This window comes from Acipenser ruthenus, chromosome 25 (assembly GCF_902713425.1).
Source record: "Acipenser ruthenus chromosome 25, fAciRut3.2 maternal haplotype, whole genome shotgun sequence".
Classification (NCBI taxonomy): domain Eukaryota; kingdom Metazoa; phylum Chordata; class Actinopteri; order Acipenseriformes; family Acipenseridae; genus Acipenser; species Acipenser ruthenus.
The window spans coordinates 16,259,801-16,274,321 of record NC_081213.1 but is presented as its reverse complement, the minus strand read 5'-3'; the positions used below and the strand labels follow the sequence as shown (position 1 = coordinate 16,274,321).

General features: G+C 38.0%; 1 protein-coding gene across 3 annotated transcripts in view; it reads left to right on the top strand.

Moving 5' to 3' along the window:
- The window catches only part of LOC117413620 (intraflagellar transport protein 122 homolog), a 24,926-nt gene extending 10,405 nt beyond the window's left edge, over positions 1-14,521 (top strand). Inside the window, exons 19-30 of one of the 3 annotated variants that reach the window (XM_058999562.1) lie at positions 956-1,122; positions 2,363-2,534; positions 3,439-3,541; positions 3,910-4,050; positions 5,049-5,146; positions 5,537-5,637; positions 6,764-6,929; positions 8,721-8,832; positions 10,775-10,903; positions 11,855-11,931; positions 12,356-12,520; positions 13,193-14,521. In XM_058999562.1, coding sequence (XP_058855545.1) covers positions 956-1,122; positions 2,363-2,534; positions 3,439-3,541; positions 3,910-4,050; positions 5,049-5,146; positions 5,537-5,637; positions 6,764-6,929; positions 8,721-8,832; positions 10,775-10,903; positions 11,855-11,931; positions 12,356-12,520; positions 13,193-13,279 — 1,518 coding nt within the window. In that variant the 3' untranslated portion in view covers positions 13,280-14,521. Of the gene's footprint in view, positions 1-955; positions 1,123-2,362; positions 2,535-3,438; positions 3,542-3,909; positions 4,051-5,048; positions 5,147-5,536; positions 5,638-6,763; positions 6,930-8,720; positions 8,833-10,774; positions 10,904-11,854; positions 11,932-12,355; positions 12,521-13,192 lie in introns of those variants that run through there. The other 2 variants (XM_058999561.1, XR_009308828.1) reach the window with 2 other exon arrangements.

Sequence of the window (14,521 nt, the reverse complement as noted above, 5' to 3'; positions counted from 1 at the left end):
ACTGTTAGGAGGAATTACATGTAGTGAGATTCAGTCTGGATTGAAATATATTTAGGTTACATGTATTTGTTAACTTTTGATTCAAGATTATATTCATTTCTTGGGAAGAGGTTGATCTTTATTGGTGTAAAGGCAGTGCTGGCACATACAAAGGGTTCTTATAATCTCATCAGAATTGCACAGTACCTAAAAGGTTACAATATTTGTATAATATCAGATGTTTAGCAGATTGTAGCCAAATGCAGTCTTAGAAGACAGATGAACGTATGTACGGATCAGTGCATGAGGGTCCAAGCATCATAGCCTTTAAAAAAAAAAAAATGTACAGAAAAAACATTTATAATCCTACCAGTCTGTGAAATCAGCAATTACTGTACCATGTGCTGCTCAGTTAATTCAAGAATACACATCCAGTATTCCGTTTGGCATGCATCCCTTCATCTAGATTATGGAACAGTAATATGTTTCTGTTTGTCTACATCCAGCCCTTGACTTTGATCATAATTGTGCTTGCAGTATTGATTCAGTGGTTAGGGTTTGTTTGATTTAATTATTGCCCAAAGGATCAGTGGTCCTTTACGTCTAAAAAATAAAATCCTACTGAGTGGTTAATTATAGAGAGCCATCACTGCATCAAGAAGCATGACAAATGCTGCTTTACTGTTTGTTTGAACCTCATGTAAGTCTGCAGTTTATCAAGACAATGTATGGTGTAAGCAGAGATGAACAACAATCCTGCCTTTTTTCCTACAGTATGTACATATAGTTGGGCTTTTGTTTGGTGAGTTGCTTTAAATGTGGGCAGACATTTTTAAAGCATATCCAACTATTTTGTCCAGTGACTTGTTTACAAAACACACTGTTGCCTTGTTCATATTTAGCAACATTACTTCATGCTTTGTTCCTTAGCCAAAGGAAGCACTAATAAAGAGGCGTTTGTGTCCAACATTCTCAGGATTTCCTCGCCTCTGGTGACCCCAAGGACACCAAGATGCTGATTACCAAACAAGCGGACTGGGCTCAGAACATCAACGAGCCCAAAGCAGCGGCAGAGATGTATCTTTCAGCTGGGGAGCACATGAAGGCCATAGAAATCATCGGGGATAATGGCTGGGTAGATATGTAAGTGAAAGACGGAGTTAACCCTTTAACTCCCAGCGCTGAGTATATCCATCTCTGGTGTGTTGAAATCACTTGGATCCTTTAAGACCCAACTTGACAAAGTTCTGAGATCAGTCAGCTACTAGGAACTGGACGAGTGTAGATGGGCCGAATGGCCTCCTCTGTAAATGTTCTTGTGTTCTGTGCTGCCTTTGTGTTTTTTAGTGTGTCTAGAGTGTGCAGTTGACTAACTCGCCAGCATCTCATGTCTGACTCCAGTCACAGTTGAAATGAGTTTCTCAACATTCCACATCACAAAACCAGCATGCAGTTTGGCACACGTTTCTGCTCTGTTTGGGTCTGCATTGAGAAACGCTAGCAGAACTATGAGACACACCATTCACAAAATTCAGGGCACTTTAGGGGGTGCCAGCAGATTTTAATAATACTGTAGCTGCTAAAACAAATTGGTAAATGTGTTACTATATTTAAATGGCCAATTTTCACATGAACAAAGATAATTTGGGAATTGCTATGCAGTGCACAAAGATTTGGCATTGATTGAAAGTAGGACATTTTACATTTTTCATAACACATGGTTAGCAAGTCTACAGTCAGTACTATTTTAGTGTGCAAGGGCCCTCCACTAATGTTCACTATTTCAGGTTGTTTGTGGTGTTTTTCTCCTTTCTGCTAATGATGGTTTAATGGTTTAGCTGTGCAGTTACAGAAATACTATGTCAATGCTTGTGAGTCTCAAAGGGTTTTCTTTTGTAATCTGTTCACACATTGATTAGGCATTGTTGCGTTCTGATTCATTACATGATTGGGTTATCCTTTCCTTTATTGCTTACATCAATGTAAACGCGCTTTGTTCTACAAGTGCTCTGCAAAAACAGATCATTTGATAAGACTGCAGTCATTTTAGGCTTTTTGTAGAGTAAACAGTCTTTTTTTAACTGCACAGCTGCACCAGTGGATACATATATCCAGTCTGTGCCAGCTGGCATGAAAATGCATCTCAGCCTGACTATTCCCACTGTTTTCTAGTTAGGGATTTTGATACATAGCCAATTTAGTCATGGGAAAGGGGGCTGTGTGTACAGATATGGATAACAAGGATTGCATTTCAGTCATTCTTAAACAGATACTCAGTGTCTGAGATGGTTTTAATCATTAAAATCTGGACTAGGGTCATCCAGCACAGATGAATCTTCTTTTACTGTGGGATGAAAAGAGATCATTCCTGTTTTCATTGTAGTTTAATTGATCAAGCACGGAAACTGGACAAGGCAGAGCGGGAACCCTTGTCAAAGTGTGCCGCCTTCTTCAAGAAACTGCAGCACCATGGGTATGCTGCAGAGATCTACATGAAGATGGGAGACCTCAAATCTCTAGTCCTTCTGCACGTGGAAACAAATCACTGGGATGAGGTAAGAATCCCTGCTCTCTCTCAGGACAATCACAGTTCCTTTTGCAACTCACTGTGTCCCTGGTGTTCAATCTGTCATAATGCAATAAGACCCCAAGCAATTACCTAGGATAAAGAACTGACAAAACCTGCCTGCAATCCAAGACATTCCTTTAATTTTAAATGACTTGAACATATCTGATTGTAATGAAACTTGGTATTCATTAGCAAAGTTGATTAGAATCCTGGAGACTAATAGTCATAACTTTGGTTTTAAGATTGGTAGGGCTATTGAAGGCTACATCAACAGGTTGCCTCCGTTAATACACTGACAAACTGGCTGAAACTGGCTTTTAATAGTTTGGAATCTGAATCTAATTTTGAAGTTCTGGATGATACTGTACCTTAATATCATGAAACTGTGTTGGAACCTAAGAAATTCAATGCCAAACCTGTCGAATAGAAGTGTTTCTTAATGTCTACAAAAAGTCTAAAGCCACTGCAGTCTTATCGAATAATCTGAAAAGCACTTGTACCACATAATGTTTGCAACAAAAAGTTACATTAATGTAAGCAATCACGGTAAGCATAACCCGATCAAGCAAAGAATCGGAACAGAACAATCAATTAATCTATAACTTCGTACTTTAATAACCAATGTGAAAATAGATCACTAGCATGATTTTAGGATTAGAAAAACGTACCCAATAATGAAGACATTGAGAGACTCCTAGTTGAAACACTGAACCTTTTTAGTTTCTCTTAGTATTAATACATTTCTAAATGTTGGTTGTTTTTTTTTTGTTTTTTTTTAGCATGTAATGAATGTTCTTCAGGATAAACCCGTTTGCAGGGTAAATGCATGTTGCTTACATAGATAGGGTTACCAGATTTCCCTAATCATTGTGCTCTCTGGTTTTGGCCAGGCCTTTGAAATTTTAGAGAAGCACCCCCAGTTCAAAGACGATGTGTATGTACCGTATGCACAGTGGCTGGCGGAGAACGACCGCTTTGAAGAAGCACAGAAAGGTACGTTCAACACAGTTTTTATTATGTTATGAAAGAAACATGCAGTGAAGTGGCCATTTGAAACCTTTTGTACAGATACTCAATTAAGTCACAGCTGTATTTACTGGCTCTCTCTAGCACAGATTGCCAACAGAGCTGAATTGTGCCCATGTGTGTGTGTTGACCACTGTTAGGGCCATCAAACACATTTCACTGACCTGAGCCAGATTCAAACTCGGTGAAAATCTGTTCTTGATATGCATACAATCAAACAAAAGTATCCAATTAATGTAAGCTAATCTTAAAAGCCAGTTAGCTTACATGGGTAAGGACTGCAGGGATTGTGTAATGCTTGTATTTTGTGTTGCTGATTGTCTTTTGCTCTGCAGCGTTCCACCAGGCTGGTAGGCAGGGCGAGGCAGTGAAGGTACTTGAGCAGCTCACTCACAACGCTGTTGTGGAAAGCAGGTTTAATGATGCAGCTTATTACTATTGGATGCTGTCAATGCAGTGTCTGGATATAGCAAGGGGTAAGAGCGCTTTAATGTACAGTAACAAAACGGTATCTCAACCAGCCCTTTGCAGTCAGTGTTTTATTTTGCCTTTTACATTTTTGTTGTATGTCCCCCCCCCCCGTGTTCTACCGTTGCTGGCAGCATCACATGGTTTTTCATTTGTTTACTTAAATAAATACTGTGGCCCTGAGCGGCATTGTCAACTGCAACCGTGTCTCTCTGCCTGGCTGTCAGCTGATAACACCCCCCCCTCTATTGCAACAGCTTTTATGTAAAACAAAAAAAAAAACCTGTTGACGTTACAGAACTAGCAAGAAACAACTAAGGTTTTAAATTAACCCCCTGAATTATTTATTAGAAGCTTTTTAGCAATGCCTTAGTTAACACGTGGGCAGTGCTATTTGAATATGAAACTATGTGTCCTAGGGGTGAGTCAGAGGACTCAAATACTTTAAACTAATTGTAGCTCCATTGTAGCTCCTTAAATTATCTCTGCAATGCACATCCATTCATTATGTAGGTGACCCAGAAGTCACTGCTGAGGTGAAATGACCCAGGAAGTGCAAACAGATAACTAGTGAATATGGCATAGAAACTGAGAACTTCCTTTAACATACAGTAGTACCAGTTATCATGTTTTAAAATAAAAACACCTGTGCCCAGGGCACACTGAGATGGTATTTCCTTGAGGAGGAAGTGGTTTTACACACAAATAATGATTTGAGAGAGTTCAAAATGTCAATCAGGCCCCGTTGCTGCCACACAAGTTTTAAATACCCTCAGCATGTATTTTTAGTAGTTTCATGTATTGCATCCAGTTACTCTTGCCAGCTTGATTACAAAAGGAAATCAAAACAGTAGCCTAAATCACGCACAAACATTCAAGCACTCAAAAAAAGCGCTTGAGTACTCATGTATTTTTGTCAAAATTCCCAATGTGTCGTCATTTAAACCACATTTCTGATGACGTTCGAGAAAGCTTATTCAAATCTTTGTCTCGTACATCTTTACAGAAAACGAAGAGAAGAAAGATGAAATGTTAGAGAAATTTCACAAGTTCCAGCACCTGGCAGAACTATACCACGTTTACCACTCCATCCAGAGATACACGGTGAGATAACAAATGATGCACATCCCACTTCTGAGCATCTTAGGAAACTGTGGTGACATCATGGGGAATAAGGGACTGTACATTTGAAGACTGGGCTACTGCTGTGTTATCTGACATATATTTAGAGGACTGCTTATCCAGTTGTGATGAGACTTGCTAAGGGCATTCTTTAGCTTCAGAATGAAAAAAGTTATGAGAGTATCAGGAATATGGAGGCGTCTCTGTATGTCATTCACCTCATCGCTGCCATTTTCTATTTGCACCAATGTGCATGTTGCTGACCTACTTGTTTCCTCAGAAGGACTTCTCAGACAGGGAATAATGTCTGATTCACACGAGTGAGGCTCCTCAAGCTGTTTTGTTTCTAAAAGTCAATGTTTAATGTTTTAGGATGAACCCTTCAGTTCCCATCTACCAGAAACACTCTTCAACATCTCCAGATTCTTACTGCACAACCTTACCAAGGATGTACCACTGGGGATCTCCAAAGTGTATCCTTTTAAAACACTGCTCCTGCTTTATGTGGGTTGATGAATAAAGCCAGTAATCTGCACATTTTATATAAAGAATGAGCTATGATAGTGAAAGACACAATTCACTTCAACATGCGCTTGGCATATATACATATATTTCTTTTGTTGATATTTCTTGTGAATTGTGTTTCTCAGGTCTGGGCTGTGTGTACTTGTTAATATGGAAATCAATCTCCTTATATATATATATATATATATATATATAATGAAAGTAGAGTTTCTACGGCAGTGCAAAAGTTAAAAACTTTTTCAGCCAAACTTAAAGTTTAGATGGTTTAGTTTCTGTAGAGACATTCATGGTCGCACTCTTGTCATCTTGCTTCTAAGGGATTCATTATTTAACTCCTGCCGTTTTATTTTCTTCAAAAAATATCTTTATTAATTTAAAAGCATGAATATAAAAACAAACAAACAACGTGTTTCGACACTACCGTGTCTTCACCAGGTTCACATTAATTGTGAATTGAAAGTTGACTTTACATTTATACCAATTATGTTAACAATTAGTTAAATATCTTATGTCTGTGTCAATTAAATAATTCATTTAATCAATAAACACTGATTGCATCTAAAACAATTTCAAATCTAAAATATCAATCATAACAGATTTTACAAATAGGCAAGCTTATTCAAAAGTGGTGAACTTTTGCATTGCCGTAGAGACTCTACTTTCATTACATGTAATTACCTTATACTGGTCAGCACCTCGTCAATATCAAGCATTGTAGTGTACAAATGACCTATATATTGCAGAATGTTGGGGTGTGTAAATGGTGACGGTTGGATAGGAGACGTTCCACTGTATTTTCGTTATATTAATTTCAATAAGGAATGCAAAGCATTATTAACATTCCCCTCCTCCCTCCCGGTGACCCGGTTTATCACCAATTACAAGTGTAAATGGTATGCGAGGTATTTCAAGTTTTTGCACATTTCCATCACTAGAAGCAATAAGCAGATTGAACATGACTTGTTAGGACTGCGACCTGCAGGAAAATGAAAAGACATCAATTTGCCACAGAACATATTTATTACCCAACATTTATAAAACACCTGAACAGTGATGCTCCTTAATAAAGACCAGAAATACTCTGTATGCTTTGGCTAAACAGAGCAAAGCCCTGGGAGCGTATAAGCTGGCAAGGCATGCCTATGAGAAGCTGCAGGGCCACCGGATCCCAGCCCGCTTCCAGGAGTCCTTGGAGCTGGGCAGCCTGACTGCGCGCTCCAAACCCTTCCATGACAGTGAGGTGAGGAGTCACCCTCTCCTGGGGAAGCCACACATTCACTGGGGCTTTTGCCAACAGGGCTCTGCAGGTGTGATTGTGATCGAGTGATTGTTGCTAATCGGTTCTACACAAATCTGTAATTGCACTGGAAACACACATTTCTGATGTTTTATATCAAATAACTAAAAATAATGAATATTAATTCAGACATATGTATGGATCGATGAAAGAAATACATGCTCCAATGCTTTACTACAGATTGCCACACGCAATGAAGAGAAACATATTTTTCTAAAAAGATGTTCAGCTAATAAATGATATACAGGTGTTGATTCGTGTTTTAGAGAGGGGGTATAGATAGCGTTTAGTTAAAAGAGATTAAATAGTCCTTCATACAAATTAATAAAGTCTGACATACTAATATAACTATTTTAATAGTTTTGTTGGCAATTGATACTAATTCCAGATGCCAGATTTACAGTGTAAACACATGCAAGAACAATCACCATTGCTTTCCTCTGTTTTCACCAATGGCTAATGGCAGCATGTTTTGAAATGAAGCCAACTAAAATGTTTCTAAACCCAAACTAAAACTGTGAGCAAAACTGAAAAACCACTAACAGAGGCTTAATTATGAGTAATGGTTATTTGGCAGTCCATAATAAGGCAGTCTTCCTGAATATTATGAAGGAACTTTCTAGTACATGTTGGGTTTCCAACCCTGCCCTGATCTATGGAGATTTCAGATACAGTTACAAACCAGCATTTTGTATAATCCGGCATCATTTGGATGACCAGTGAAAGTGGGTTAAACTGTAGTTGCTCAATAACATATCAATGTATTTTTCACTTCTGAAACCTTGAATTGAACTTGCAATGGTTAGTTCTGCACTAACTTGCAATCAGTTCTTCAAAATGATAAAGTTGTTTGTTTGGCCCAGTTCCTGCTAAATGAAAATCAACACGGCACTACCACACTGTGCTTTAAATGAAATATCCTGTTTTGACTCTCATATCCTGTTGTCTCAGCATAATGAGCCCTACATTTAGAATCCAAAGCAGAGACACAACCTACCTTTTACTTGTGTTGTTACAGTGTATATCCAAACTATTTTACTGTAGTTCAAATGATATTGTTATAGGTTGTAACAATGGTCTCACAAAGCTTTCACTCCTGTGTTATTTAAAGAATATTTTTTCAGTCTTCTAATCAATAAAATCAAGTCTGATATTCCTGTTCTGATGGTGTCAGTAAAGAACAGTTTCGTACGGTAAATATCAAACTGAATTTTGTTCATGAAAACAGACATCATTTTATAAATAAGTCATGAGTTAAAGCTAGAGTAGAGCCAGTGTTTCCAATCAATGGTTGATCTGAGTGGTTCATTTTTTATATTTTAATATTCAAGTTCAGGTGGAGCATTGTGGTTGTCAGATTCTCTTTGAATATAGACCGGAATAACACAGGCTAGATCACGAAACTGTCTGTTTAGATTAAAGCGCCTGCCCTATCTAGGGATTCAAGTTTAAATTGCTGTCGATATGCTGTAACCAAGCACAATGTCTGTTCAGTAGATTCTGCTGGCTCTTCCAGCTATGCACACACTGTGTGGATCTAGCCTGTGATGCATATTTCTATAGTGAAAGACAATCTGACAACTAGAGCTGGAAAGCTTGAGAATTCAAGTCAAAGTAACACAGAGTATATTAAAAATGATATACCGATGGTATAGTATTTGAGTAATTTGAAACTACTACATTTTTGATCATTTCTTTACTCTGTTTTGGCATAATATAAGCTTTCTTTAATAGGAGCTTGTACCAATGTGCTATAGATGCTCTACTAACAACCCGCTGCTAAATAATCAAGGGAATGTGTGCATTAACTGCAGACAGCCTTTCATCTTCTCAGCCTCGTCCTATGGTGAGTTTTGTGTGCCCTACTCAATATTTAAACTTCTGTTCATACCAACGTTTCCCTGTCCTTGAAGCAATAGCTGTATCCTGTTCAACTGAGTCCTTGTTCTGTAATTGATCCGTGTCCCTGTGAAGTCACATATTCATCGACATGACATCCACAAATCATCAAATAAGTCAAAATCTTCAGGTTGTATGGACAACCTGCATATGACTGCAGTTGATCAATTGTCATATGTGTGGAGTGCTGTGATATATTAGAAAAAAATACATCTATTAAGGAATACCCATTTTGCTATTTTTAACAAGCCCACTCTCATGGAGCGCCATTCAGAGTCTATGCACCTGCATATGTTTTTGTACCCTGAAAACTCCGCAGACATACTGATCTATTGCATAATTTGCATTTACAAGGCTTAATGACATCTTTGAAGAGATCTGTGATCTGTTCACACAAATGGAGTTTTAATTGCAACCCAATTGAGACTGGTCTTGAATATATAATGCTGATTTATAAAATATCAAGGGTAATCAACTAGAAAATAACTGAATCTTAGTTTCCAGAATCCAAGGCTGTTGAACAGGCCAGATATATTTCAAAAGCAGTACATCTTGTTACTACAGAATGCCCTTCAGTGTTTTATAAGAAACGTATTTTGCTGTGTGCTGAGATTTTTTTTTTTTTTTTTTTTTTAACATAATCCTGATAGTTGTGATATTTTTATTCACACATCATGTGCCATTAATTGGAATACACTTTACTCTGCAGCGTTCGCCAGGAGTGGGAGAATTTATCTTAGGAGTGTCATAGTGTATCTAGCTCCCTGCTGAAAAAGCAGGTGCTCGGATTGAAATGAATGGGGTGTTGTTGAACGGAAATTAACAAGCATGGTCTGGATACACCATGATGCTTATTAGATACATTCTCATTCTCTTGAGTAACACTTGAGAAATGTATTCCCCTAGTTAAACATATGTTTAAAAATATAAAGCCGTTGTATGGATAACTACAGATAGAGTAAAGCGTTTCTTGTAAACACTGAAGCCCCACTGACTAGCTTACCCTAGAACTGTCAACCAGCATTGTTTCCAAAGTACACTAAAATACAGCCAGTGGATCTCCTCAAGGCAATTAGTAACAAAGGGCTTATGTGTTGCTGCTTAATATAGCTCCTCTCTCATTCATTTCTTCTAAATTACTGAAGCTTAAAATAGAATCCTGCTGTTGTTGATTTGAAATGAGAAACCCCCCCAAAAAAGAACCACTTTTTATATATTTACGGACAACTCCACATTTCAGTGCAAGGACTGAGTCTTTAGATGGTAACAGCCTGTCAGCAGTTCACAAAGAGAGCCTTTCCTTAGTGGCTGAACCTAACTTACTTCATAATGAGGGAACTGTGACAAGCCAGGCATAGACACAAGCAAGTGCTGCAAGCCCTGTCCCCACATACTGTATACACGCTCTGAACCCATAACACTTCCCAGCAGAACAGTCATCCCACATACCCACGCTATGAACCCATAACACTTCCCAGCAGAACAGCCTTATTATAAAACCATGGTCACTTATTTTGAGTCATTTTCTGTTAATAAAGTTTCGAAACTAAAAAGGAGAATTACATTTTGTGCGTTAAGTAGCACAACTTAATAGGACCAAACAGACCAGTCATTTCAGCTGAAGTGCAAAAGAAACTTTAGAAAGGGATGTGGTGAGTACTCTAAAATGATTCAAAATCTGCTCACCAAGCTTTTTAAAATACCGCCTTAAGTCTGTGCTTTATAACCTGTAGCCCATGCTGCTGTTTCATATGGAAATAGCTGCTTGGACTACAAACCAAGGAAGACTGTGTGACAGTCACCCACCACTGCTGTAAGTTCCTAAAAGAAACAAGTGACAAGTGTTTGTAGTTTTTTATTAACTCCTGTTCCCCGCTGTGTTTTTTCAGAGGTGCTGCCTCTTGTGCAGTTCTACCTGGAAGAGGGCATCTCTGATGAAGAGGCGGTGGCTCTCATTGACCTGGAGGCACCCAGGGCTGAGAAGAAGGGTGACAAATGGCTGGAGATGAACAATGATGGTATGACTTCACTTTGCAGTGTAGAGAACAGCCATACCCTAGCAAGACAATAGATCCTGTTAAAGTGTTTTCTAAGAGGAATAAAACAATGCTAACAGTATGAAACTAGTAAGAAACCATTATTTTATTAGTCAGAACATTTCCTTACAACTTAATAGTGCCCTTTAGCTCATTATTATTAACTGAGAGTGTGAACAGCACCTGGTAACATTCTGTATATATAGCCCCTTTCACACTGCCATTCCTACCTGGGTTCTGGCTAACTGGGTCATACCCGGGTTGACCCGGGTCAGAGCGACCCACCTCAGGATGTGTGTAGACATGTTTTAACCCGGGGTGAGCGAGACAAAATGCATGACAGCCGTTCGTGATGACACAATAACAAACAGCCACGCCTGCGTGAAGGTTTCACTTCCACAAGGAACATTTCTGTTTATTCTGTTTAACCATATTTTTGTTGATTGAGACACACCATGAGCCAGACTGCAGCAGGGATGAAGAAACATTTGCTGTAATGAACATTTGGGCCGACGGTTCAATCCAGAGAAGCTTGAATGGAAGCGTCTGTAATAAGCTGCTTCCAGGGCATTGATACACGCATAATTTGCTTGCATCTGTCACCCAGGTCAACCCTGCTTTATCGAAAGCAGCGAGAAATCGCTTGGTCGACCCGCATGACACCGGGTCCTGACCCGGGTAGAGCATGCTAGTGTGAAAGGGGCTTAAGATGTTGTGGCTTAAAGAGATAAAGAAAAAAAATCTTATGTTGAGATCACCTGATAATTAGGGTGAATGGCCTCCTCTCGTTCATACATTTTCTAATGTTCTTATTTCAATTAGGTTATTTTGCAGTATAATTATCTCAGGATGTCGACAATTCAGCATGTCCTCATTGAGCCGCTGTAGAGATGTGTTTATGATATCTTCATATCTTCTTTAATCCTGAAACAGAATCCCAAACTTTGAGATTGGAGGAGAGCGTAGATGACACTGAAGAAGATCCATTCACTGCAAAGCTAAGTTTTGAGGTAAAAAACCAAAAAAAAAAAACTCAACGTTAAATATGTCTCTAATCTTTCAAAATGTTATTGATGATTGCAAAATAGTAATTACTGCTGTCTTTTTACTTTCACCGTTTACCAGTAATATAAGTGTTTTGTGGATATTTTTCGTGCATAAACCTGTACTAGAACCTATGGTTGCCTTCAGTCAGCCAGCAGCCTATTGACATTGTTACTACAGTAATGTCCACTTCAGTCAGATTTTATTTTGCAAGCATCTAGACAGAAAACAACAAGGCTTACAGTATGCACATTTTGACTTGTACAGTTTTGTCATAGTTACTAATACAGAGGAAGTTCTTTCTATGGTTTGTGTATCAGATATTAATCGGTGTATTGTAAAACTGTGATTGATGAGAGAACCATTGGGATGATCCTTTTCTTCACCCAGCAAGGGGGCTCTGAGTTTGTTCCTGTGGTTGTGAACAAGTCCGTCCTGCGGTCCATGAGCAGGAGAGACGTTCTCATCAAGCGCTGGCCAAAGCCTTTGCAATGGCAGTACTACAGATCCCTTCTTCCTGATGTCTCTATCACCATGTGCCCCTCATGCTTTCAGGTAGGTTCAGACAAGGTGTATGTCATATAAGTACACATTATCTTGAATTAAATACAGAGACCTATTTTCAGCTAAGCTGACATAGGTACAGAAAATAGAAAAATGGACATGCTGGTGCATAGACTTTGGCAGGGCAGATCAGAAAAGCTGTGAGATATTGTGAGTGGGGAAAGACCATGATGATGTCTTTAGAACCGTGAATCGTATCCCCTGATAGGGATGCACTTGTACACCCGTCTGTATGTCACACTTGTTTTATGTCAAGAGAACTGCTTATCAAATTGTGATGAAACTAGCAAAATACATTAATTGACTTGTTGAGTGGATCTTGTGTTTGAGCAAGAACAGAACCAGTGATATGCACTTATATTTATCTCCTTCTGATATCTGCCTTTGATAGGGTTTGAATCTGATGCCACTTGCTATGACGATAATATACAGATACACAATGGGATTTGAGCAAGATTGAGTTTCATTATACAGTGTGAATGCATTTGTTTTTCTCTCTGAAAATAGGTTAGCACACTTTTTGGTTGTAGAGCCTTCAATAATGGCATAAAGAATGGATCACCCACACTTACTTAGGATCTTGAAGGATGTACAGCCACAATTTTGACTTTCTTTTCAGTTGCATGCAACCCACTTTGTCCCTGTAATTCATTTCTTCCACAGATGTTCCACAGTGAAGACTACGAACTGCTAGTACTGCAGCACAACTGCTGCCCATACTGTCGTAGACCAATAGATGAGTCTACCTGAAGAGGGGACAAGACGTTCTGCAGCCTCCTGCATAATAAACCACACTGACTGTTTCCTGTACACTGCTTTAATCTACAGAACACTACACAATAGAGGGCAAGAATCGCAACTGAATGCATATAGAACACAAATATATTATTTATTTCTGAATTCCAAAGTCAACTCCAATTCATAGTAAATTTTCATGAATATGTACAGCCGTATTTCAGCCCTAATTCAAATATTGTAAAGAATGGCCTTGATTCATACCAGTTTTTTTGTTTTTGTTATTGTGTAGCTTAACACACACATGTTAGTTTGTAACATGTTCTTAAATACCTTTTCTCAGGTAACTATAAAAGAATGTCACTGTATATCAAAGCCACCAAATGAAATCCAGCAGCAGTTTGAATGTGGTACCTAAAATAACAATGATTGTGATGCCAGAACATAGGACTCTTATTTTAAAGACTGTCAAAGAGACAAAAAGTCCTATACAAATGATACAGCATTTACATTCCCCTGTGTCATATGGTTAAAAGTTATATTTCTTTTGCTGCAAGAAACAAATTGTGAAAATTGCTGTTCAGATAACTCATAAATATGTTTTTTTCCTGATGGAAGTAGTTTTGTTAGAGTAAAATGTGTAATATAATTTATAAACAGATTGTTCAGGTCTGGTTAACCTGCTACTAGTGTAACTATGTTCTTGTATTATAATAATATTACACAGCAAACTGTTTTTCATTTGTTGGGCTTTTTTAATAGATTGTTGAATTTAAACGTTATGAAACAACATCATAATATATTGTATTATTGGTTTCACAACCTTGATTAATACTACTCTTGGACTACCTTTCCTAAATTAACATTAGGTAGTCTAAGATTACCCCAGTCTGTGTTTCATACACATTATGTTAATAAATTAGTTTAATATATATTATCTGAATACAAACGGTTTCATACATTTGTAAATGTATATCTTATAAGAATATTGTAAAATGTGCCTATTTTTCTAGCAATCAAAAGTAAACCGTGTTTTGAGAGTGCATTGTTCAAGTCATTGCTTTTAAGGTGAAGTATTTTGTAATCTGTAAATATGGAATGTATACTGCTTTTTAATAAAATAAACTATTTATCGGCTGTAAATCTGTGTCTTAAAAGACCCTGCAGCAAGACTGTCAGTAATGTATACTCTAAAGCCTTGCTGTTCCTTGTTAAATTCTGGGTAATAGAAAATGTGCTTTTATAAAACAAAAGAAT